The following is a 27,821-nucleotide window of genomic DNA, read 5'->3' as shown; positions in this document are numbered from 1 at the left end:
AACACCATCTGGAAGGCATTTAAAACGCGAGGGCTTACCCTTACCCTCAGCATTAGTAAACTACCGTCAGAGCCTGAAAGCCGGCTGTACGCACCTCTATTTAGCGCACCTGCAATGCTGAGAGGGGAAAGGGGGGTGAGCGAGAGAGGGAGAACGAGAGAAAGAAAGAGCGAGAAGAGAGAGAGAAGGGGGGGGGGGGGAGATGCTGGAACCGCCACTGCGTCTAAAACAGATATTTACTCTGGAGCTTCGCAAGAACAATTCAAATGCAGCCCATTCTCTCCTCTTACTCGTGAAACTCGTATGTCAAACTAACCGGTGAGCGGTAAAATACACCCATGGCGTGTCATGACATTCCGGCTCGCTGATTAGGAAAAACAGACTACGCCGAACACTTTCTCCTCACGTTTGAGTGCGCTTTTTCTGTAGAGACGTCAAAGGCTTACAGCATTGACGACACCGGTGCGCATACGCTCTTTGAATATTAATGAAGGTATGCGGTTTCATTGATAAAAATCCTGGAGGGAAAGCAATGAACGAACAACGTAAAACGTCAGTTAGATGACATTCGGTTTGGGAGCATGCAGAGGACTTCTCATTATGTGGTGACCGTACTAACCCAGAAAAAAGCATCCAGGGAAAAAGAACGTGCAGTTTTATTTGAAACGGTACCTGCATTTTGTCGGACGTAAACACCTCGGTGTCCACATCGCAGGCGATGAGTGTCACCATCTCCAGTTTCATGTTTATGGATGGCATTCCCTTTCAAGGCTGAGGGAGAGACAAAAAATAAACGTTTTCCCCTTTCCTCTCGAATAAGCCAGTGCAGTCCCCACTGACAACACCTCCGGCCGGATAGGCTTGCGCTGGATACTGTGGGGTTGTTTTCAGACGCACTTAGCGATGTACTGCAGCATCCAGCGTCCACTCTCCTTACGTACAGCTTGTTTCAACTGGCCGAGCCGCACTTGAGCGCACGCAGAAAAAGGGCTGTCAGGTGCGCGCGAATAGAATGCGCCAACCAGCGCCCTCAGCTGCTACATTGACGTCATCAGCTCGCTCATTTGTTCTTCAGTTTTCCCATCGGTACTGCTGTGCACTGCAGAACCAGAGCAAGATACACAGCGGGCCTGACAATGGCCACGCATTCTTTCATTGCAATCAATCTGGAAAGCGAGTGACTAAGAACTGAAGTTTTCTCTCAATTAGGCGGTTTTAGTCATAGAAAATGGGCAGCAGGATGATTCAGAACAGACTGTTGACAGTACATCTTTTAAGCATATGCCCCTATAGCAACAACTACAGTGGTGACCATGAGTAAACACAGAGGTTTGTCTTTCTTAGTTTGACTAAGAGCTATTGTATAACCTCATAATATTGATATAAAACCATCTGTTTCAAATGTTGGCTGCTCAGGCAGTAAATCCATAAGCTGTGCTGAAGAGACAGCAGGTGGAGGTAATGCTCTCTCTCTCGCACACACACCTCAGAAGACATGACTAAGGAAGAATGGATACAGTTTCTAAGGTGCTGAAACTGAAAGTAATGAATCACCAGCTCTGATGGTGTAAGGAGGATCATATTGTTATTATTAACATACACCATCTTCAAAAGATGATGCTCATACTCTCATCTAATTATTGATTCACATACTTTCTGGATCTGATACTGTATTTGTCATTTTATGCCTTTGTTCTACTGCCCAATGTATGTTTTTGTATGGATGCAGGACCACATTTTCCAATATGAGGGACAATAAATTAATAAACTAAATCTTAATTTCTGTGTGGTAACACAGAGAGAAATTATGTCCTTATTTGTGTAACTACCCACACTGACTTACACTGCAACACTAATGATTTCTTTGCTTGCTGCCAATGATGATCAGGCATGGTAATCTCAGAAGAAAGTTTCTAAGGAACCTATCTTGGCCTGCCAACTGTCAGAATGAACATCAATTAGTTGTAGAGGAAAATAAACTGTTCTGCACAAAACTGTTCGTTCTGGGGGCTCACAGCCTACAGGACTGGAAGCCCAGCTGGATCTGCACCAGTCTTATTTGTTATACTAAATAATGACACCTGGGCAGTTGTTCCACCTGTTTCCCGGGGACTGCTACATCTGCTTGGACGAACCACCGTGGTCTATTTTTGTCAGAAAAGTTATACAGCCTCAATCAATCCTCTGCCACAGCTCATGTAGTAAGCTTCAGAGGGGATTAGATTTCAGTCCTGTGCGGTGCTGTGCAGTGCAGTGCAGTGCAGTGCAGTGCAGAATTATAACTGGCATATGCAAAGACCTTTTAAACCACAGTAATTTATTCATAATCTGAATTTGAATAAACAAGCCGCTTAGGTATGTAAATGTAATGAAAATGGGCTCAGGCGGAAAGAAAAGTAAGAAATAGGGTTGACCCTTTGAGGCTCTGTGGAACAATGCGTTGGTAAATGACATTTAGAGTTAGGCAAGTGTGGCAACGCACGGGAAGATACGGGCAAACCGTTCGATTTTAAAAATGTCAACCTTGTATTCAGGGCAGTCGGTCTCTGACAAGAGCCTGAGCATTTTTTTGAGCTAAGCTTGTTGCCTGCATAAACACACTCAAAAACACAAAAAACAACAAACATATGCATAATCCTCACCATCACACACAGCACCCTTCTCTTGCTTTCTGTCTCTATTTCTCTTTCACACACACATAATCCCACTTCCCCAAACACACAACAACAATATCAACAACAAATAAATACATATACAAACTTATAATCACGCACATACAGACAAACACACATATACACAAGAATAAACGTATCCACCATAACACACATGCACACATATCAAAAACACATATGCACACACGCACACTTAACTGCACTTATTTGGCTTGCCGGCTTGTAGCATAAACTAAGAAAAGCAAGCTGAGCCAGAAGGCTTCTGATGGAATGGGACACGCATCATTCAGCTGTGCGTGTGCGTGTGTGTGTGTGTGTGTGTGTGCGTGTGTGTGTGTGTGTGTGCGTGTGTGTGTGTGTGTTTGTGTGCTTGTGTGCTTGTGTGTGTGTTTTGTAATTGTGTTGTGTATGGGGTTCGAGCGATGCTCTGGGCCTGCAGATAGACCTCATGCAGAGCAAAGAGTAAACACAAAGCCCTGGGCACAGAAGGAGAGTGTGTGTGGGTCTCTCTCTGTATGTCAGTGCATTTGTGTGTGTTTCGTACACTCCCTCACTCTCTCTCTCACTCATAACCGCAGTGGTATAGTGGAAGAAGTGAGTCCTGCCTCCTCCAAAGGATGGAGGCTGCAGCCTCTCTATGGGGCCCATCCCAAAAACCAAACACCTCTGCAGCACACCCTCTCTCCCTCTCGCTCTCGCTCTCTCTCTCTCTCTCTCTCTCTCTCTCTCTCTCTCTCTCTCTCTCTCTCATCTCTCTCTCACACACACATACACACACACACACAGCCAAACCCAACCCAACCCATGCAGCCCCGGGCTCCTCTGCAGCTGCCCTAATCTAGGCCAAGCTATTTATAAAGCAAGCAGCCGAAAGAGAGAGAGAGAGAGAGAGGGGGGGGGAGAGATAGAGAGGGAGAGAGATCGAGAGAGAGGTAGAGAGAGGGAGAGATAGTGAGAAAGAGGGAGAGAAAGAGAGGGAGAAAGAAAGAGAGTGAAAGAATGAGAATGAATGACAAAGAGAGAGAAAGAATAAGAGACTGGGAGAGAGAGTGAGATTTGGGGGTGGTAGAGACCAAATAGGATAGAGACAGTGGCTGCAGAGGACAGACAGGACTGACACAGTGGCCACCAGAGGACAGACAGACAGGACTGACACAGTGGCCACCAGAGGACAGACAGGCAGGACTGACACAGTGGCCACCAGAGGACAGACAGGCAGGACTGACACAGTGGCCACCAGAGGACAGACAGGCAGGACTGACACAGTGGCCACCAGAGGACAGACAGGCAGGACTGACACAGTGGCCACCAGAGGACAGACAGGCAGGACTGACACAGTGGCCACCAGAGGACAGAGAGGACTGACACAGGGAAAAGTTTTGTATTCTTTGACATGTATTTAGATGAAGCAGTTTGTAATATTTGTTCCGTTCTTGGCATTGGCATAATAACCTTTATCGAGCTCACGTTCTGGACTGGATATTGTTCCTCGTTATCCGCCCGTCTGGCCCAGTCCAAGGGCTTAGCATCACAGGCAGGGCGCTAAACACTCTGGCCTGACCACCCCCAGCCCCCACGCACATGCTGTCAAAGCGGGTCAAAGCTTTTGATGAAACAGATTCACACATCACTATGGAAACAACACCATCCAGCTGCCAGACACAACAAGATGAAGGACTTATGAGGAGCTTGTAGTCTGCCCGCACATGGTGTCCAGCCCTCCTTCCCTCACTCCTCTGTCTCTGTCTCTCTCTTGGTCTGTCTCTCTTTCTCTGTCTCAGGGACGCACATACATGGTTGAGATAAAGTGCATTAGAGCCAAAAAAAGAAGTGGACACTGGTTGTTTTATAAAGCGAGAATGCTGGCTTCTTAGAAAAAGTGTGTCATTGTCAAGGCAAGCGCTCTTAAAAAAGAACCAAACAGTCAACACCCGCACAGAGAGGATGCTTATGAATCACGCTGCCAGAACAAAAGACACTGATGTCTATTATAGAACAAAAATGCTGCTGCTTCCTCTTTTTAAACTATTCCAAAATATCTTGCCAGTCAGGTACTGAAGACTGGTCTGCTTTTTCTATGGAGGGGAGCAACAGCCTTGTCTCCAGTAACATTTGCAAAAGAGGGTAAAATAAAGGTCCAGGACAACACAAATGACTGCAGCGACGCAGAGCAATTCATTGTAAATGCCACCGCTCCCCTCCTCAGTCGATAAACACCCTGCCTAATATGGGGTCAGAGAAGATTTCCATTTAGATTAATGTGGCACAGACTCGTAATTGTGAAATCTATAAAAGTTATTTTAAAGGCTTGCTGAGGCTAATGGGCCAGCCCTGTTTCTTTTGTCGACGTACAGCTTCACCCTCTCAGTGGGGAAAACATTTAAAATTCCCGGCCGCTCAATAAAACATTGTTGATGTATGTTTGTGGAGTCTTATCTTTGCCCTTTTGATCCAAATCCCTGGCTAAGCCCCTGGTAAACCATTGAGAACTTTGCAATGTCATTCTCCATGTAGGGCCGTGTAGGGTAGACACACATACACACACACTCACATACACACACACACACACACACACACACACACACACACACTCTCAGAGACACACACACTCTCAGAGACACACACACACACACACACACACACACTCTCAGCGACACACACACATGCACGCTAGCTCAGCCAAGCCCTGGGCACAAATCACAGGGCAGTGTGGGTGACCTTCAGTGCCCAGTGCTCCCTCAAACATGCTCTCCCTCCCAGGACCCGGACTGCTAGAAAAATAAACAGAGCAAATGTAGCCGTCCGCACCCCCCCAACCAAATCAGTGAGCCATCTCACTACTTTATACCCCTGGCATGGTGTGAGACCAAGCACATGTGGTTATTAAAGGTTAAAGTCCTTGATTATAATCAATTACACTTTTCATTGAATTCAGTGAAATTCTCTTCTCTTCGCCAGGACTTAAGGACTGTACCTTTAATCTATTTTGTGCTGCAGTTGCAATGTCTGTGTTTGGTAATGCTAACAAGCTTTGATCATATTTAAGGTTTGTTGGTGTTTGTGTGGCTAGCCATAGGCTCTCAGCTTAGCAGGTGAGGACAGTGATCTGAGCAGAAGGTGAGACAGAGGAGCTGAGTCTAATTCATTTAAGAAAGAAGGAGAGCAGCAAGAGAAACTTTAATCGAACAATTATATGGATTAAGGACACCTTAAAAAGGCTACTACGTCGTCCCACACCAACACCATGGTATGAGAACACATGTCACCAATGATATATCAGGTTAATTGCTAGAGAGAGGGAGAGCGATATAGAGAGAAAAGGGTTTGTATGTGAGTAATGAAGTGGTCCTGCTCTCCGCCTCTCTACTGAGAGATGCTGCATACAGCATACAAATCTACCAGACAGAGACACATCTCTTAATATTTCTCCCTTCAGCTAATGCGGAGGAGGAGATGAAGGGGTTGGGGAGGGGCGGGGGGGGGCTGAAAGCCCTTTTCTTGACTAAAACAGGGGTCAGGGGGCGAGATCCGAGCAGGAGTTCTCAGAGTGCTGTTTGAAGGTAATGTGAATGGTAGGTGTTAGCCTGGAGCAGGAGGCCTGGGTACCAGGCTCCTGAATGTAGGTTACAATGTTCTGCCTCCTCTCCTCTCCCTACTGTCCTCTGCTCCCCCTCCTCTCCATTAGCCCTGCATCTGTCGGATTTGCAAGCTCATGTTTGTTCTGGAAAGAAAGGAATACATCAAGAACAGAGAGAGTGAGAAAGAGAGGTAAAGAGAGAGATAGAGAGAGAGGGGGGGGGGGCAGAGGAGTGGAGAGGAGGGAAGGGGAGTGGTGTGGAACAATCATGACAGCACCTCACCACTGCAGGCTTTGAGTGATCAGGGTTGTGCTTTTAAAAGTATGCTGGAAGATGCTGTTATTACAGGCCTCTAACCAAAACCAAGAGATGTGATCTCACCACTCTTGTTTTAGCCTCTCTACACTTAAAGTTTTAGAATAGATCTTAAGATTTTATTGATTACTTTTAAGGCTCTTTCTGACCGTTCTCCTCACTAACTGACCTCTTAGTTTCGTAAGCATCTACGTCTGTCTAGAGACCTAGCTGAAAACTAAAGGGGACAGAATATTTGCAATCAGGGTCCCAAGGCTCTGGAACGATCTGCCTGAGGAAATCAGGTTGGCTGAGTCATTGACTTCCTTCAAGTCCTTCTTAAAATACATTTTTATATGAGAGCCTTGATTTTGTGAATCCGTTGTGTAACACAGATTTTTGAAAAGTGCAAAAAAAAAAAATACTGTAAATTATTATTATTTATTTTTCTTAAGTTTATAGAAGGCTGTATCTATGTGTGTGAGTGTGTGTGTGTGTGTGTGTGTGTGAATGTGTGTGTGTGTGTGTGTGTGTGTGTGTGTGTGTGTGTGTGTGTGTGTGTGTGTGTGTGTGTGCACATGCGTGCATGCTTGTGTGTGTGTTTGTATGTGTGTGTGCTTGTGTTTGTATGTGTGAAAGTATGTGTTTCGAGAGTGGTAGGGGTTTATGAGGAAGTTAATTACAGAACTGGAGGCTTCGAAACATTGTTGAGATAAGGCAGGATTGATTTGTTTAAAAGGAATTTGTGTTGCCAATTTGAGCATGCCAATGTGCTGTTCAGAATGTGTTTTGGCTAACGAAGGAACAAGAGAGGGGGAGGTGATAGAAAGAGGTAGACTAAAGCAATCAGGAAGGAGAGTGCTGAGAGAGAGAGAGAGACAAAACAAAGGATAGAGGAGTGTGGGAGAGAAAGAGAGAGAGATAGAGGGAGACAGAGGGAGAGAGAGGAGGAGAGGGAGAGTGTGTGTGTGTGTGAGAGAGAGGGAGAGCAAATGAGGGAGTCACGAGCCTGGTACGCTGAAGGCCTGGCTGTGAGGAAGGCCTAATTGGATTAGAGGGGCAGAAAATTAAAAGTATTTCTTTTTGTTCCTACGCTCACTTAACGAGGGCCAAATGTTTCCAGTCTGCGGAGCCAGATAAACAACCAGGCAAGGACACACAGCACAACAGCTGGGCCTGGCTATCACCTACTCCTGACTGGCCGTTGTTCACTGACTCAGGACTCTAAGGGGGCCTACTAGCAGCACGCTAACTGTCACCCTCCGAGTCCACTGGGAGTTTCAGTCGAATGTGTCTTTCACATACACAATGCTGGTAGGTGAGCAGGGCTATGCTGAGTAATGCTGTGCAGAGAAAGCTATATTGCAAAGTGTGCTATCTGAAACCACATCAGCAGCAGCTTCCACAGTGATATGAGCCATTAGCCACATTTCTGCCCCAGCAGCACGCTGTTAGCAGCATAGAAAAGTCTAGTGGGGGGAGGGAAGGCTGATGCTGCTCTGAGTGTCCATAAGAGGAGAAAGCCAAAACGAATGTCCGAGCACACCTCAGCAGACAGGGTATCAAGCTTCATTATGTCCTTAAAACACAATGTGTTGCAAACACTATGTTCTTGTTAACTTGATACCCAGTTTCTACCATATTTACCTCGGGTCGTCCCCTACAAACATGGTGCCCACAGTGTCAGAACACACACTTCATCTACACTACCTCTATGTCTGTTAATACTTTCTTCTCATGGTAATGAGTACTCTCCCATTTTATCTCTATGTCAGGCTACACACTGCCATCCCACTTACATAGGGTGACCATATTTGAGTTTGAGAAAAAGAGGACAATTACCCCGCTCTGTCACCGCGACGAGGTTTTGCCATCTTTTCCACATGCAGATGTCATGTGCTGTTGTAAAACAATGCAACTAGTGACTAGCAACTTTGACACGGTGGCTATCTCCCGGGCCTTTCTGTGTGGAGTTTGCACGTTCTCCCCGTGTATACAAGGGGTTTTCTCCACTAAGAACCCCAACAGGAAAAACATGCAAAAGAACAGATCACTCTCCTGTCCGTCCCTGACCAAGACTGACGGTTCACTTCACTTGGTCCCCGGGCGCTTAAAAAGCTGCCCATTGCTCCTGGGGTCCTAGAGGAAGGACAGTCCGGGATGGGAAAATGCAGAGCAGAAATTCACAGCGACTTTTATTAGCGACATTTATTTTTATTTTATATAGTATATGAAAATATACTACTAGTGAAAGCAGCAAGGTACTCAGTGTTGCCAGATTGGAAATGGCGAAGTGTCGAACCAAATGCTCCAAATTAACGTCTTTGGAGGATAAATAGTAGGTAGGTAGGGACGTCAGGTCAAAACTTGTAAGGGTGTAAAAACTAGCTTGTGAAAGACCCAGAGAAACACATATATCCGACAAGGCAAAATCACAGACAATTTTGGAATCCCTGCCGGACGCATTTTTTAAGTTCTCGAAAAGAGGACATGTCCGGGTAGAAGAGGACGTCTGGTCACCCTTACTTACAGCAAGTGCTCATAAAGTACTGTGCATCCTAAAAACCTGCCGCCTTTGAAAACTACATTTCCCTTGTAATCCCCAAAAACCCGTACCTCTTAAAAACACATCGTGGCCTTATGAGCACCCTGTCTCCATAAACGCTGAGTCCCCATTTACATCAGTAAAGACTGTGTTTCAGGACATAGAAGTACACTCAAATAATATGTGCCATCACACCCAAACAAGTCTAACGCTGCATCCCATTCAATCACTGTATCTCACTCAAACACTGTATCCCACTCCAACACTGTATTTCACTCAAACACTATATCCCACTCAAATACTGTATTTCCCTCAAACACAGCAGCCCTTCAAACATTGTAGTAGGGTGACCCTATTTGAGTTTGAGAAAAAGAGGACACTTCGTCGCGGAGGAGGGAGCGTGGTAGTGTATAGCATACAGATGACCCCGCCCCTCCCCCAGCGACAAGGTTTTGCCATCTTTTCAACATGCAGATGTCATGTGCTGTTGTAAACAATGCAAGTCACTACTCACTAGTTGCATTGTTTACAACAGCACATGACATCTGCATCTAGTCACTAGTGGCATTGTTTACAACAGCACATGACATCTGTCACCTGCTGTGTAAAAGATACTAGTTACTAGTCGAAGCGGCAAGGTGCTCACTGTTGCCAGATTGGAATTGGCGAAGTATCGTACCAAAGGCTCCAAATGATCTTCACACAAGGGCCCAAACAAAAGAATCGCTAACTGTAACGTCTGCGGTATCAACATAAAGGATGTTGGATTGACCAAATCAAACATCATCAGGCACCTGAAAAAGATTTTTTACTAAGGGAGGTTTATCTGATTAGATTGAGGTTTGCTGAATGTTTTGAAAACATGAGTAAGTGCATTTCTCAAATCATCCAAAACCTTTTCAAAGCTGTAAGTGCATTTCTCAAAACAATTCATACAAATAGTGTGACGCGATGGATTACATGCCAAAGCCCTTAACTTTCTTGAAATGCTTAGTTTATGCTTCAAAAGTCAATAATCACATGAATGAATATGCCAACGCCACCAAAATGCAAGTTCATTTGTCAAGTATTGTAACAAAGACAGACCAAATATTTGATCAATTTACCAATTTCACTCTTTCCATACCAGATTATTGCATGTTTCCAACTATTTGAATATTATTTTACAGCGTTGTATTTCATGTCACTATCAGCAATTTTAGTTCAACAAGGCTCCAAGCGATTGGTGAAGAATATTGTAGCAGGAAACAGAAAATCAGTTGAGACTGGACAGTATAGCAACAAATACAATGAGTTGAAAAACAATAGGACAATCTTGAATGCCACATACATTCTGTGAGATTTAATGCTATCCAGTTGTGATGATCATTTCACATTTTACATTTTTCCACTCTGGCTTGTGGCCTATAAGGTTTTACACAAGCATTTCCAAAATGTTCAAAAGAATGATAAATCGCTGTTATGCTGTGCACAAGTGAATAGATGATGTGGAGATTGAACACTTTTGAGAATTTAAACTCGTATCTGAGGAATGTACCAAAGCATCTGAGAAAAACTGTAAGTAAGACCTCTATACTTGGTGCATACTATAGGGGTAATTATATAGACAGACTCCATTCATTTGGCAGTATGCGCTGAAATATTGAGCGCTGTTTTTGATTTGGCCTCCACCTCTTATCTGACAATCAAAAAGTAGTAGAAAGTAATCAAATGTAATAAGTTGCATTACTTTGATGAAGTACTTAGAATAGTTACATGAATTACATTTTAACAGGGTAACTAGTAATCTGTAACCTATTACATTTCAAAAGTAACCTTCCCAACCCTGTTGCTCTCCCACCATTTGACCCCCCCCCCCTTTTCGCTCACCCTCTGGCGCTGCTCTTCGAACACAGCCTCGTGGACGCTGCAGGCAAAGAGCGCGGTCGGCAGGTCGCTCAGGTCCATCATCTCCTCACTGTCCTCATCGTTCTCTCCAAACACCATCCCCTCTTCCTCCTCCTCTTCCTCTGGGTCACTGCTGTAGGGCTCTGAGCTGTCGCCCCATCGCTTGCCTTCCTCACGCAGCATGGCACCCAGCTCAGTGCAGCGCTACACACCTGGGAGAGAGAGAGTGAGGGAGAGAGGGAGTGATTAAGAGAGATATATACTGAACATTTACATGTAGATAGAGATATATAGAAAAAGAGAGTGAGTGAGTGAGATAGAGAGATATGTGTATTTACATTTACATTTATTTGGCAGACACTGCTATTCAAAGCGACTAACTATTGAGGAGCAATGATCAAGCTACAGTAAGTCAGGAGACCTGTTGAGAGAAAGTGGCAGAGAGCAGATAGAAGAAGAAGTTCACAGTAAGTGTGAGAGTGTTAGGTGTGTTAGGAGTGTTAAAGCTGCTAGGAAAGAAGGTGGTCTCAGAAGAGAATTATTTTTTTAGGAGAGGATTTTTGCCAGGTATAAATTATTTATCTCTGGACATAGCCTAGTTATCGAGGAATGGGAAACCCTGAACGATTTGTTTGTTTTTTTTGGGGTGGGGGTGGGGGGCAGCACTGGACAGAGGAACTTGCTGGATATTAGCGATTTTGAGAATTAGGGTACAGAGATTAAGATTTTTCTAGGAGACTACAGTTTATAACTACCTATTGTTTCTGCATCATGACGACACAGTCATCAAGGAGATTCAGGTCCGATTTCTCAACACATGTTCACCTTTTTGTCTGCTTCTCTCTTTTTTGCTCTGCAGCAAAGCACAAAACCTTACTAAAGTCAGATGACAACATTATATGTTCCTCTCGCACTAATACTCTTAAATGATTGAGTTGGTTAACAAGTCATCTCATTGCACCCTGAGCAAGCAGCCAATTTCCAGCTCTCAGATGCTTAGCCAAGTCAGAATGTGTGTTTCAGGTAGCATGCCATTATTCCGACGCCCCTTTGGTCCGACCCGTCAATATTCCGAAAATTTCCCATTAATCCTACAGCCCACTAATTCGAAATGATTAACATAAACCCATTGCTCCGACAGCTCAATGTTCCGACCAATGGCTGTTTGGGGTCGGTCAACATAATTCCCCAGGTCGTATATTCCTCGCCCCTCTTTTACCGGGTGCCAAGTAGACTGCCGCTGTAACGACTGCAGACGCACGTTGTTGCTTCTCTACTTTGCGCCCAGACACCAGAGACGCAATGGAGACAGACACGGACAAGTTATTTCGATTTTTGGTCGAGCTAGTGAAGTCTAGGCCAGCAGCGTCTTTGCAAATGTAAAATAAACAAAACAAACCAACTACGGATGGGCTAACAGCAGCATAGGTCTACTGCAGCCACGCACAGTTCGAGGACGGGAGGATAGCTTAATGGAAAGAACCCTGTTTGCGCTGCTTTTCGAGAGCTGTCATGGAAAGATGATTCCGCTTTGGTTTTGAGATTCACAGTTTTCTATCGATTTAGTCTATATAATTATAGTAACAATAATAATAATACTATAGGCCTGTAGGCATGCATTATTTTATCATGAGGTGACGGTGATCTAAAGCAGCTTTTGGTCGGAACATTGAACTGTCGGGACAAAGGGTTTCAATTTATCGGTGAAAATCTATCTAAGACTAAGGGCTGTAGGATCAATGGGACATTTTCGGAATATTGACGCATCGGACCAATGGGGCGTCGGAAAAATGAGCTGACCCCGTGTTTCATACCCAACTGCACTTATATATGAACTACCATCGAAAGTGGTGTGTCTTCCATCATTTCATATTCATCTGTTCCATTTTTGTATGTCAACATATAGCATTATTTGTATTGTTCAAGTTTCAATAAAATAGCCAGTTATGTAGCAGCCTGTAGGTAAATAGTTGTGTAAACTTCATTTTATTGAATTTAAACATGATTTTGAAGTATAATATGGCTTTGTCATATGATGTGAAAAATAAACTACTGTATCAATGTTTACAGGATGTGACATGGGATAGTGCCGCCATCTAGTGTTTTTTTCTGGGACAGCATTGGCCGTGACAGGCACAAACACATTTCTATTTAAGTCTTGTGTGTAGTCTGAGATAATGTGGTAAAGCTGTGAAACCCGTTGTCTTTTCTTTAACTGACAATAATATGAATGTGGCATTTAATTCGTTTAAATTAAATAACTAATAATTTTGTATTTTGTGAAGAAAAATTAATCAATAACATAGGTAATGTTATGACAGGAGCGTACGCTGTACTGTGCCCCTTTTGCCTGACAAAAAGGGAGAATTCAAATACTGAGTCACACTACAAAAATAAACATAAGACAATGACGTCTGGCCGTCTGATATAATTCTCGAACAAATTTAGTAAGGCCCTAAGTTATGTGTACATTTGACGATTTGACGTAATGCTTTGTGTAGGCATATAATAGGTTTAGTAGCCTATCGTAAGCGACAAGCAATACGCACATGACTCTACAGTGCTTGTCATTCTTCAATTACTGACTCACTGCATCAGTTAACAAGTGGTCGAGATGACATTTTAGCTGTAGCTATAGTCACCACTGTTCCCCCCACTGTAACATAACCACAACACATAGTGCTATTCCCAAAATGGTAATGATGATTTGTATTCATCCCTTGAAGTAAAACAATATTAATAAATGGGTCCCAAAACCTTTTGAGTGGATGCAACAGTGCTCATACCCAAGCTGGAAATAAATGTTCATATTAAAGTTACATCAGAGCGGTCAGATAAAAGGAGCTTATCTGAGCCGTCACGCAGCACGAACACGCATAGATGACAAAAGGATGCCAGCGATAGAAAACATGCATGATAAAGTGTAAATCCATCAATGTGTGACTAAATCTGTAAATTCTTGTCCTCAGAGAACTACAGTTAAAAGCCCTTTCCCACAGAATACCACTTACCAGAATGGACTGATAGTGATCAAAATAACGCTTTCCGATAATAACACTTTAAAAGGATGAGGTCGATCCCGTTAACACTTTACACAGGTATTTTGTACAGCAAATGTTTGAAGTAATTCAACTTAATTTAAGCGTCTGTTAGTAGAACATCTTTTCATAAGATTATTAAAGGCGCAGCTACAGCCTACCCTATGGTCAAAAAGCAAACAGTAACCAATAACATATGGCCTTGATCGTAAATCAGCCAATCAGTTGGTCGACTAGTAGTCGAAGGGGAGGTTCATACTGGTGACGCCAAGAAAACAAGCGCTACATCATAACTGTGATCGTTCATGATCGAACCTTGCATTTCTACAACTGTTACTCATTAAGCCATTAATCTGAAAATCCTTAATAGAACAAACTGAATAATGAAAAGTTAAATAACACCTCTGAACAAAAGGATTTACAGAGTAACAGCTCTTACGTGGGTTTACTGGGCACTGATTGCCTACCAATTAACTAGAAGGAACTGGATTTTAAATGTCAAATTGGCCTGTATGTTCACAATGAAAAGATACAATGTGCTTTGGGAGGTTGCCCCTCTTTAGTAAGTTGATAACAGTATTGATCCACAGCCTGTAAGTTAAAAGTTGTCCTGGCATATCCCCTCACCATAAACCCAAAAGGCCCCCTACACACACACATATTTTTTCCTCTGCTGGGCCAACCAGTCCCGTGTCACCCACGTTGAGGGAGTCTAGGTCCTGACTTAGCTTACTGTTAAGCTTCACACACTTCAACAGGCTGGCAGTCAGGGTGTAAAGTCAGTTAGCGGGAGGCCTGATGGTTGGGGTGGCATTTTGCTGGTGATCCCTCCCTGTGCTACTCCACAGACATACAAGGATAGACATGGCCAACTGAACAACCAAATCGGCTCATTACGTTACACCTCTGACCTCACAGTATGAGTTACGGTGCACCAAAGGGTGTCTAAGGTATCACTTCTAGCTCCAACAAAGATCACCAGCTGCTGAGAAGTTATGTTATACTATTTCAATATGCACTGGAGAAAAAGGGGTAGAATAAAGACAAATAATGTGTCTTTGTATGTAAAACACACCAGCTGGATTATGCACTGGTTTCCGTTATATTGCAGATGAGGAACAGTCTTGGCGCTCATGCATTAGCTTACTTGGTGGAACATGTGCATGATGTTGACCATTTTATTGTTCCCTTTTAATGTGAACGCACTGCACTGCATGTGACAAACATCGGGCCGCAAGGCAAGTCTTACATGGTGATGAGGTCCCCACTGGAGAAGACATAAAGAAGCATATCCACACAAATATGTCTGGGATCTCTCGGTTTATATGTGACTCATGGGAAACAGGATTTTCCATTACATTTTATCATGAAGTTCTCCAACACCTATCATCATAACCTCTTTATCATTCAGCAAGTCTGCAAAATGAAGTATGAAAGGTTTGATCGTGGTACTTTTTTAAAAAGTTATTTAACCAGCTGTCTTAAATAACTGACAGATATTCTGTTTTTGAGATGGCTGAGAAAATAAAAATGTCTACTGGGCTGTTATCAATAAGTACCGTTTTAACACAGACCAACTGCTTTCAAATGCATCTCACAACAGTAACTCCTTAACAGACAGGCTTTCCTGACTAATGTCATACTATTGACATGCTGTTCATGTCTGACAGAGGAGCTTAGGTCACATCCCTCAACACATTCACACACACACATGAACGTTTATTCAGTTATAATTGATCCTTGAGGTATTGATTATATTAATTTAGGTCCCATATATGAAACGACAGCCTGTAGTTCCCTTGCATTGGAATACTAACACAGGCAGAAGTAATTTTATCTTCTTATATTATACTGACAATAATGTATAATGTATACCTTCATAACCAGCATTGCAAGTAAAGACAGATGACCAATAGCAACGGAAGGGGAGTAATACATTAATATTTGACAACAGTTATGACATCAACACAATAAAACCAAAACCTGGAAAACACGCAAATATAATTATTTAAAGGCTTTCTCCATCTGTACCATTACATCAACATTAAATACCCCCAAAAGCATGGAATAAGTACTTATTTAAGACAAACAGCATCATGAAAAAGCTACACAACTCCTGCCCTCGGCACTTGAAATAAGAGAGTTCTAGGCACTTGGAAATTATGGAGACCACAAAGGCAAAATAACTGCAAGAAGTTGAGGGTTAAGGCGGTCTTCATAAACGCTTACATCTCATTGGACATCCCTGCTTATTATAGTAATGAGCAGCCAAAAAACCTTCATTTACATTTTACAACCTTAACAGGAAACTTTCCTGGGAAATACTTGAACATTAAATTACACTAGTGATGACACTGTAATGAATCTGTTGTTTTCTAAAATGATTTGTTTGGACTACTTTTACTACTCCATCACTTTTGTCCAAATGCCAATTTGAAGAACAAAACAAAAACAAGAGAAATCTATCCATGCCGATACGTTACTGATTTGGAGTGCAGCCCTACCGCAAAGTCATAACATGGAGTGCGCCGGCATCTCATGCAGTGCCAATGAGAGCCTGGTTAGTCACCCCACCTGCTGCCAAAGATCAGCTCTGAAGTGTCGTTCAGTTAAGTGTTTTGATGATGTTCATCTTTGTTTTGGGTTGTAGCTATTCTCTCATGGCTATCTTTACACTGATGAGGTCCTTAAGAGGAAAGACCACAAAGCACATATCCAAACATAGGTTTCAGCTTGGGTGCATGGTTGAAGAAGCTGTCCAAAAACAGGAAGCCAGAGAAAAAGACAACTACACAAGCATCACTTTTGGAATGGGTGCTTTTTGTACAGCCTGTGGTCTGTAGTGAAGTGTCCAGGTGTGGTCTCACTATGGGGATGCAATGTGGCCGAGCCTCAGCAGAACAGTTGATCAGATAAAAGATGAGGAGTGGAAGGTCAGAGCAGTCTCCTCTTCATTCGTCCAACAGTGTAAGTGCTGTATTTAAGACTTTAAGTTAGTGTTTTTTTTTCTTAATTTTTTTCTTTTTTTAAAACAGTAGTTAACAGTGTGGCTTATTGCCACATCATAATCTGGAGGCACACCATAACAACAGCATCTTGCAAACTTCTTGCTACAACAATAACTTTTCTCTCAAGTTGTCTCAATGAAACAAAGACTTCATGTCAGTCCTCATTTGTGAGTGAGGTATCATCACGCCTTCAATAGACCAGCAGGTTGAGACGACTCTGGCTTAGTCCAGGTTTGGGTCCATGAGGAAATTAAATGAGTAAAGGAGCGTGGAATGACGCGGTACACCTGTTCAATAACACCCCCCAACCGTTAGTCTCGCTTCAGCTCAGAAGCTTTCTGGGGGGTCGACGACACAGTGACATGCTCTTGGCTCACGGTGAGGGTTGCCGGACCAACGCTGTCGTTGTTCACCAGTGCACCGTATGAGAAGGAGCCGTTGTAGTCGGGCTGGACTGCCCATCCCTTGTCATGAATGGTGGGAACGCCTGTGATTTAGAACAAAACAGACAAACAAAAACAAAAACAAATGAACAAAACACAAACCCTTAATGGACATGGCAAAGGGGCAGCACTCTTGGAGATGTGCTTCACTGTACAGACACAAGCCTCCAAGCTTAAACAAGTGAGGAAGGTCAGATTAAGGTTCACTAAACCAAAACTTATGAATCTCTTCTGGTGATGGCTGATTGTGAGAGTGTAGGTTGGGCACAGATGATGACACGGACAAAAGGGGAAGTTAAATGTACACACAATGACACAATTTGACACACAATGTCTATTGTTAATGACGCTATATAAATCAATAAAATTTAAGTTTACTTAAACTACTGCATATCCTCTGCTGATGATTAACTGATGGGGAGCTACAGGGGAAGAGGAGATTGAGGAAGGTTAAATGAAGTACCCGGTGCGTAGGTGGCAGCTTATGGAGACGCTGTGAATAGAGTGGACACTAGCAGGGGAACTGCAGAGAAAGAGGAAGGTATGAAAGACTTAATTAACTACCTTGAAGCATGTCCATGGTGACGTACGGCTCAAACGCTTTGGCCTTCTTCCGGTTCTTGGTGATCAGAAACACTCCAAGGCAGCAGACCACACACCTGAGGAGGCAACAGGCAGACACGTCATATGAAAGCTGAAGCCAAGGGCCTGACAGAGGATAGATTACTATTAAAGAGGACCTACTATGCCTTTCTGGTTTATCCCTTTCCACTAGTGTGTTATACAGCTTTTTGTGCATGTAAATGGTCTGGAAAGTTACAAAGCCCAAAGTACACACCAAAGGGAGTAACTCTCTTAGGCTTAAAGAGACAGGATCTCTCATAGAGTGTTTCAGACTGAAGGTGCAGAGAGACATACAGTATGAGAAAAATAATGTGGTTTTGAACAGATGTAAATCTATTCTAGTAGACCCCAAATATAAAATGATGGTCATTAAAAATGTGCAAAAAAGGTCCTCTTTAAGAAAAAAGGGCGAATGCACTTCAGTAACTCACCCCAACAGGAACATGCAGATGTGGAGAACATCTTCATGGTTAAACTCCAGATAAAAAATGGATCCTGTGATGAGAGGAACACAAAGAAGTTGAATATTTTTCTGTTTTGCGAAACAAAACAAAAAACTAAACAAGACAAACACACAAAACAAAACATTTATGACAACAGTGTTGGCTTAATGCAGATTTATGGTGGTCCATTTTTGAAGACACAGAGCTAAGGAGAGCCCTCTCTGAAGCTGCCTCTCTGAGCACCTCTCTCTGGCCTGACGTGCACCTCCCAAATGTTTTAACCTTCCGACTACGTCAATTTGTCAGTACATCGCTGTTTACCTTGTTGGTAGTAGTATGCCAACATTAGATAGCTGGCTCAGACACCTCGCAAATACCCTCAGATATATTTTTCAGTTACAATAATGTTTTTTTTTTTTTTTTTTTTTACATAGCACATAGTGTCTTTTTCTTGGTAACTTTTAAAAATTCAAAGCAAAAAAAGTCAAACAAACTACTTTTATGTAGGAATACGACCATCTTCAGAGTTTTTTTTATAAAAAAAATGATTTTCAACACCCACAACCGTTGGAGAACCATAAATGAAAACGAGTCCGCCGAGGCAACTGTGTAATCACAGAGTAACGGAGTTGTAGAAGTATATTTCAGCCTTACATGTTCCGAACTGAAAATTAATTATATTATTATCAATACTAACTACTTACTGGCCGAGAGTGAGGTCATGCAGGTAAATATCAGACAGAGGCCGTAAGGTATCGACCGAGTTATAGCGAGGTTGATGCTGCGGGGCCGAAGTCTGATATACCTGCATGACCGAACGGTCGAGGTTAGTAAGTTGTTTATTATATGGCATTTAAGCTCTTTTCATTTTGAAAATAAATAGTAATTGTAAATAGAAATAATAGGAGTCCTGATTCTATCAATACATGCTCATGGCTGTTGATATATCGCTAATTTTAAAGGATGTAATGTTTAGTACTTGGTACATGGTATCACTCATTTTTAAGATTGATGGGGTGTGCAATAAGAATACTTATCAGACCGCAGACCGGCTAGAACGTCAATTGCTAACTTCAAGTTACAATGATCAATAGAAAACGGACAACAGGGCTCAGCTTAAATGGCTTTAATTTACAGTTAAACACAAGGTTTTCAAACTATAGTAGTCAAGTCTTCATCATCACTTTCAATAACACATTTTCGCTGCTTCTGAAGTCCTATAAAGTATTACCCGATATCAAAATGTTCGCAAATTCTTGAGTCTTTATTCTTCAACTCTCATCAACTGTCATGTTACCACGACATTCAACTGGTTTCCTGTTCTCAGATAATTTCATAATAGGAGTCCTGATTCTATCAATACATGCTCATGGCTGTTGATATATCGCTAATTTTTAAGGATGTAATGTTTAGTACTTGGTACATGGTATCACTCATTTTTAAGATTGATGGGGTGTGCAATAAGAATACTTATCAGACCGCAGACCGGCTAGAACGTCAATGCACGGCTGGCATGACTACCCATTAGCCAATCAGAATGCTCGTACTGTCGTTGACATATAATAAATATTATTATCAATATTCCATTAATATCAAGTGTGATCTTACCTGATACAACAGCAAAGGTTGTAGACAGGACGTAGTTGAGGCATGCAATCAGAGAAGAGTCGTACAGGTATGATGCTTGGGACAATAACCTGAGTGGATATCACAATGGAATTTAAAATCACATGGGGTAACTCAATAAACATATGCTAGGCTCAAATGCACATGTGTTTCCCAAATAATGATGGACTTCTTAAAACCAATCCCTTATTTAAGCAAAAAAAGTCTTAGAATACAGTGCAATAGTGTCCAACTCTACAACTCAAATGACAACCTGTATGAAAGATTCTGGCATAGTAGAACTTGCCTCGCTTGGAAAGTGACCGTGGCAACCATGCACACCAGCATGACGTAGAAGATGGGGTATCCAAGCTGCATGGAGCCCTGAATGCTGAGGACCAGCATCCCAGACACAGCCTTCACTGTGATGGCCGTCATTGAGCCTGAACACACAGGGAGACGGCGGTGGGACAGAGGACAAACACAGCAGGAAAGAACAGATGCACACCAGTACTCTCACTTCAAGCTTTAAAGGTCAAATTCATCCAATTGCTCCTCTTGTTCCTCTAGCTGTGCATTCAGTGTTTGCACTTTAGGGGAACTAACTGAACGGAAGTACCACAATGCCTCCTTACTTCTGCTTCTCTGATTTTTTTTATTTTTACAAGGCAGTTTTAGGCCTATACTGTGTGTTAAGTGGGAGTGGTTCTTACCCAGCAGTGCCACTAGCATGAGGATGATGATGAGGTAATTGGCGTTGCGCTGTTTATAGAAGTAGAGCAACAGACAGAAGGCGATGATCTCAAGAAGCTGGAGGAGACAGACCACAGACAAAACTTCAACATCAACACCGAACAACACTATTTATCTAATCGTCATAGGAACCAGTGTATCAGCATATCAGGGTCAATTCAAGCATATCAGTGCTAGTTTCAGCATATCAGTCTAAATGTCAACTGACTTTTAGAAGTTGGGTGCAGAATGTATATTTGCAAAGGAACTAGATAGTCAATTTAAGGTTTTACCATATACAGGAGGAAAGGCCATCCAATCACGTGCTTTATGATGTTCTCTGCATTAAGCTTCTCATGCGAGTTTGGCCCAAACGTTACAAAGAGGTAGGTACCTGCCACAGTCAAGGCACAGCCCAGAAAGGACAGAATGTACCGCTCTACAATGAGACACACACACACACAAGATACAGGTTACTTCATCCAGCGGATATGCCATCATCGTACTGGCTTAACACTGATCAGTGAGCATTAATTCTGTGTGTACAGTCCTTGAGATAAAGGATGAGGAAGACTAGGCATTGACAGCAAGTGGCAATGTGAAATGGCCAAAGGGGTATTTGCATAGCAAGAGCATCATTTTCATACAGGCCAAAGGGAAAGTTAACAGGTGTATACTCACTTAAAAACTCCTTAGCCTTCCACTTCTCCCTCAGAAAAATAAAACCTAGGATAGAGCTTGCTGTAAAAAAAAAAAAAAGAAAGAAAAAACAAACAGACAGATAATCAGCAATAATATGCAGCTAAAAAAATTCACATTTTTAAATTGTTTTTATATAAGACAACCATCATTCAAACATTCCAACAAGCAGTCTTGGCCACCTGCAGTCACAATAAATAAGAGGTAGGCTATACTTTAGTTAAGGACATGCACAGACTTGGATAACCCTAACAACTCTTATCCATAAGGGGAGCTACCCTTTCTACACTAATCATCATCCTGAACATACCAACGACAGAGACTGCGTTAAGAGGCGCTATGAGAGACACAGGAGCAAAGGCGTATGATGCGAAGATGGTGCCCTCCCCCAGTAGGGTCAGAAGCAGCCCACACCACCAGGTCTTGGTCCTGTAGAAGGCCCGCGGGTCTTTGGTTCCAGCCAGCACCACATGGCTATATTTCTGTGAGGGCAAAAACAAGGAACAGAACAATTCAATTCCATCTATTTTTTATAGTGCTACTAAGAAGAACATTGTCTCAGAGTGCTTTACAAAGCCCAAGGCACCTAACACAAGCACAAGCGATGCTTGCAAGGAAAAACGCCCTTTTAACAGGAAGAATCCTTGAGCAGAACCCTGCTCAGAGGGGGGGCCCATCTGTTTGAGGCTGTCCCGCTGTGGTTCATGCTTGGTGTTTACGTGACATGACATCTTTTGATGAATATGCATGCTAACCTGAATGCTTACGGCGATGCTGACAAGTAGGTTTCCAAATATTGCAAGCAGCGTCCCAATGAGGTTTTCCTGTTGAGCACAAACAAACACGCACATATTTTGATTCCTTGTTTGACTCCATAAAATACATTCACAGGACACACACACATAAACATAAAGGTCTGTCTGAAGGTCACTTTAAACATATCTGTAAAGAGGACACTGCCCCAAATCGGTCAGGAAGGCGTAGACATCCTCAAGCAGTTTATGAAGACATACCCAAGTTACTAGGCTATGTCAAGAAAGTAGAATCAATGCATAGGCCTACACAGGGCAACAGAACAACACAACCATAACTATTTCCTTATAGTCTCGAATTACTTGGCACACACAATATGAATACAATCGCAATATTTCAAGATGAATCTAATAATACATTTCTAAACGGATAACCTGCTGTTTACCGTGTAGGACGGTGGACCGTCGGCAGTATCTGCGAAGCCGCCATCCTCTTTGGCAAGGTCCAGTGTTGCCATTCTTTTGGTATGGCAAACAACTAACGTTATCGGAGTGTAAGGAAATGCTTTAAAGACGGGCGCATTACAAGTTTGGTCGCTGAAAAGTGAAGACCACTAGACGAAGAAGTTACATTTTCAGCCAAGACCTCAGACAAGTCGAACCGACACGGTTAAACGCCATATTGAATATCCTGTTTATCCGGTCCGGAGTAGTCTACTTCTGCGATGTGACCTTGTGTTTGTGTTGTATTTTAGAGTGGTTCTGCCATCTAGCGGACTGACTGCACACTTCGCCCCTGAGGTTTCTAGGGAAAAATGTAATTTTATTATTGTTAAAATTGTGTTGTCAGTTCTTCTCTTGTACATTCGAGGCTACTCTAGCTGGCCACGGACAACCAGACCTGTGAAGACAACAGAAGACACGTCACTATGTTTTTATTAATATGTTTAATGCATATTCACAAGTGATCATAAATCCAGAAGAAGAGGAAGCAGCCTACTAAATGGGACAGTGTTTTTTTTATTACCTATTAATAAACAACACTTCCAACCATAACATTACATTCCCATAGAGATATGAATGACTAACAGTCCGATGGCGTCAATCACATCACACCATCACATAACACACATAGGGTAGAGTGAGTACGGTTGAGACATGAGTACAGTTGAGACACCCGACATAACTTGCATTCTCAGCAATCCTGAGACGTGATTTTTAGTTTGCACATGCATACTAACGTCCTCTTTGATCCCAGGAAATTTGAGCACCTAACATATCTCCCGTACAGAGATATCGGCGAAAGTTTTTTTTACCTAGCTTGATCTTGATTTTGTCATGTCCCTTCTACATTGAATATCTTACTAACCATACGTCGTCAACAAACACAAATTACATCATTGCAAACGTTATTCTGTGCACTATAAATCTACATATTCCATGCTATCATGTCATGCAAGGTCAATGCATAATCTAGCGAAAAGCGTGAGGTGGTCAGCAGGGTACAGTTGAGACACGGTGTCTTAACTGTACCCGCGATCAGCAGGTTAGAAGTCAAGTAGACAAAAAACCAAGCAAATGAAAAAAAAAAAACATATTTTTGATATAAGACCTGTCCTATATTAATGGGTGTCTTTTCAAACATGAAAGTGATAAGAATAATTGATGTTGGGGTCTAAATAAGTAAGGTGGTCGATCGGGTACAGTTGAGACAGCTAGGCTAGCCTGTATTTTCAATCATTGGTCATTGGTCAGTCACCATCAATGGGTTTCAATGGGTGTCTCAACTGTACTCGGGTACCGTCTCAACTGTACCCCACTGTAAAACACATGGGTACAGTTGAGACAAAATCGCACCTCATGTTTATGAGCAAATTATGAATAAATTAATCAAGTTATGGATATTATTGATTGATAATATTTTAGTATACAATCAAAGGAAACGTCATATAAAGTATCAATTATTTTCAGAGTATTTTGAGAGTCTAATTTTTGTGTAGTAGACAATAAAGCAAAAAGTGTCTCAACTGTACTCACTCTACCCTACTTCAACCATTATGGGGACGGCAGTGATCAACCGGTCATCTGCGTCACTGTTTCCATATCAACACAACTCCACCCATGTAGGATTTTCAGGGAACACCGTTCTGACTTTAAACGTTTACGAAAAACATTTCACAATAGCCTACTAACATACAACAATCATAATTCATGACTCATCATCCGAAATGTGTTTAAATGTAGCTCCATCAGGAATCTGCTAAAATATCTATTTAGGTAATCATAATAACTTGTTTGTTTTTCTTTAGGAAAGACACATTTTCATCCACACCAAAGGGAAGGTAACTATGAGCAATGTTTTTGAACCTGACAGCTATGCAACTTTTCATAAAAGTTCAGAATTCCTAAGGTAGCCTAATTGTCATGACAAGCCTTCACCCGCCGAAATCTGGGAGGTTGTAGTACAAATGTACCCAGTAGAGGGAGCTAAGTCCACACTTCTTATATACCGAATTTTACTTGTCGACTGTGGAGAACAAACAAACCAAACTTCACCGAAAAAAATAAAAAATAATAATCCTGCCATTTTTATTTGTATTTGTAGGGACAGTCAGGTTTCAAATTATCCTATATATTTTCCTAAAATGTCTTTAACGTTTTTCAAGCCAGCTTGGACAGTGGTAGTAATGAATCGACCTATAGACAGATGTTCTCTGTCCATAGACTCCTCCTGTTCCCTCTCATAAGGCGTTCCCCTTCACAGGTGGAACATACCTGCCCTGGGGTATCGCCCATAGGTGTGCCGCCCAGATGAGTTTGATGTTACCACGCTGCTTAGTGGAAATGTACTCATCCCCTCCCGGGCTTAGATATCACAGATAAATAATTATTCTGAGAATAGGAGAAGAACTTTGCAAACTTTACAGTTTGTGAAAATAAATATGGAATGATGAAATTGTATTAAAGAGTGAAGTCATACGTTATTATGCAAACGTGGTCTCTGCTGTGTTCACTGTTTAGTGCTTAATAGGTGAAAAGATGACATTTTATGACATTTCAAGCTGAATGTCATCTACTGGATATCTTTAGATCTCCCCCCCACCCCACCCCTCCCTCTCTCTCTCTGTCTCTCTCTGTATGTGTGTGTGTGTGTGTGTGTGTGTGTGTGTGTGTGTGTGTGTGTGTGTGTGTGTGTGTGTACACTTCAATCATATTCATGTGTAGGCTCACTCTGTCTCTTGCTCAAAGCATGTGTTAGCTACCTCATATTCTAGTATTAATACCAAACTGACAACAATCCACATTGAAAAACATTACCATTGAACTCCATCATTATGATCTTGGCCATGTTATAAAGTAAGGTGAACATCAACATATAATTTAAAATATTAGTGTTGATACTGGTGAATCATTAAGGTGACACTTCTTCAATTACCATGTTTCATGAATCATCTGAAAGATATGCACAAATGCACTTGTGTCCAAGAGCAATTCTCCAATACCGATATTTTTTCTTCTTTTTTTTTTTTTTTTTTTTACTGTTGGCCATTTAAATGAACTTAGCTCCATTGGAGTTCATCCCCTTTCTTCATTGGACGGTGCATTCGAAACATAACTGGCTGGCAAGGATGGCCATCCATTTAGCCTCATGATTTGTTATTTCAGCTTGGGCTGTGTCAAACCCAGACAGAGTTTGACAGAGCACAGTAAAGTTCAAGACACTTTTTTCCCTGAGTGCATTTACTTTCAGAAAGGTTCGTTAGACTCGATAACAACCACAAAGTCAGTTCAGCACATTTATCCCACGGAACTTTCTCTCACAGCAGCTATGAGCTCTCTCTGGGCCTTGAAGTGAGCATGGAATCGAAAGTGATTTTAGTGACGCAGTCTTCTGACATACAGGCTAAGGCTCTGGGCTGTGATGTTATACCCATAGGAACGCCCATGCTGATGGAAATGTAAATCTGTACTGTACTGTACCTAAGTGATAAATTAATAAACCTCAACGTCAATGTAAATGTAATGTTAGGCAACAATCATTGTTAAAACACCCAAAGGCCATAACACTCTCACCCTTAATTGCCATGGTTGCTCCATTAAAAAACGAACCCCTTATTGATGGTCTGAGAGGCACTGCAGGGCATTGGGACTAAGGACTTAGTTGCAAGCACAAGACGTCTGTACACAGTGACTTTCCATGCACAGTCTATGCTCATGGGCCACAAGAGACACAAATATGTTAGTTATGCAGTTGTTTATTCAAATGTGCCACGAACAGTCATTCATACCGCGCAAAAGGTTTAGGCACTTGTGAAAAAATGCTGCAATGTGAGGATGCTTTCACAAATAATGACATGAATGGTTTTAAATGTATAAAATAGCAACATACAAGGATTTGGAATAAACAAAACATTCTAAATCAAATCAATATTTGTAGAAACCTCCGTTTGTCTTCCTATTGACACACTAATGGGGGACTTTCGCTAGAAAATTTGAATGTGAAACAGCGGTTTAAGTGCCCAAGTCTTCATCTTGTCCCCTTTGGTGTGTCCCCAATACTTAAGCAACTCCTATCCACCTCATATCCACCATTTGTCAACTTATATCTTAATTCTTAATGTCACCAGGAAATGTCACCAGGAGCCTGTGGCTGCTGAGTGCTTGGCTGTGACATCTGTCACCCCATACATTCCTCCGCTCGCGAGGGGGCCTCTGTGGCTCCAGGTGCTGTTTTCATCTCTGTCGAAGCGCTGGAGCCAGTACGGTTCTGGGGCAAGGGGGGACAGGCAGTGGGGCTGAAGGCCGGCCCTATCCTAGGCTGCATAGGGGTCGGCTGAGGGAGAGGAGTGACCCAACCTGTTGGCCTTCTTTGGGTGTGTCCTATCCGTCTCCTTCCCTCCGTGCTTGAGGGAAGAAGGCCTGCAGCTTGGGATTTATCCAGACCAGGCCTCAAGGCTATGGATGGATCAGCCGCCACTTCGTTACGAAATCTCAGCAATTTAGTGCCTCTATTAGGCCAAGCCTCTTAGCTAGACGTCTCACCTTGCTCTCTTGGTAACTGTGCAGGCTGTGCCACAGGATCCTAGAGATTCATGTTTTTTCTGTTCATGCCGTTTTGCTTTTGTGTGCTTTTGTAAATATGAAGCTTAAATAACAACCCTCCACATCTGAAGGCGGTCGTTGTAAACCTGTCCTGGTATGAACTGATGTGTATTTTTGTCAGTATTTTGAATGTGGCTTGGGGTTCAAGGGGTTGATATATTTTTTAGCATATATTATGTGATGTGTTTTTTTTTTGTCCTGTTTTACATCATACCGGTGATGTCTGCAGAAGAAGTTACAAGCCTCTAAATAACATCATCAGGTCAGGATGTTTGCCGATGCTCAGATCAGATGACATCTGCCAAAGAAAGGTCACCCTGTTCCAGGTAGTTGCTCTCATTGTTAAGGAATGACAAAACGCATGGAGGTGGATTCAAATCTTTCTTTTTTTCTGGTTG

The 27,821-nt window shown here is 42.4% G+C and overlaps 2 protein-coding genes across 2 annotated transcripts in view; both read right to left on the bottom strand.

The window, feature by feature from the left end:
- Positions 1–11,159, bottom strand: part of rcan3 (regulator of calcineurin 3) — a gene marked incomplete at both ends in the record, with an annotated part of 30,237 nt that extends 19,078 nt beyond the window's left edge. The window contains 3 exon segments of the mRNA XM_080850522.1: positions 673–765; positions 769–771; positions 10,959–11,159. Coding sequence (XP_080706648.1) covers positions 673–765; positions 769–771; positions 10,959–11,159 — 297 coding nt within the window.
- A 4,765-nt stretch (positions 11,160–15,924) lies between these two features.
- nipal3 (NIPA like domain containing 3) lies at positions 15,925–22,952 on the bottom strand. Its single transcript, XM_080850356.1, has 11 exons — positions 22,767–22,952; positions 22,324–22,392; positions 21,879–22,050; positions 21,551–21,610; positions 21,163–21,308; positions 20,851–20,947; positions 20,445–20,580; positions 20,141–20,229; positions 18,521–18,584; positions 18,030–18,124; positions 15,925–17,509 (listed from the first exon to the last, which is right to left on the bottom strand). The coding sequence occupies exons 1-11, from the start codon at positions 22,836–22,838 to the stop codon at positions 17,334–17,336; spliced, it is 1,176 nt and encodes a 391-aa protein (XP_080706482.1). The 5' UTR covers positions 22,839–22,952; the 3' UTR covers positions 15,925–17,333.
- Between the last annotated feature and the right edge of the window lie 4,869 nt (positions 22,953–27,821).

This window comes from Sprattus sprattus (genome assembly GCF_963457725.1).
Source record: "Sprattus sprattus genome assembly, chromosome: 13".
NCBI lineage: Eukaryota > Metazoa > Chordata > Actinopteri > Clupeiformes > Clupeidae > Sprattus > Sprattus sprattus.
Note: the sequence above shows the minus strand (reverse complement) of the source record. Positions and strands in the feature narration are given on the sequence as shown.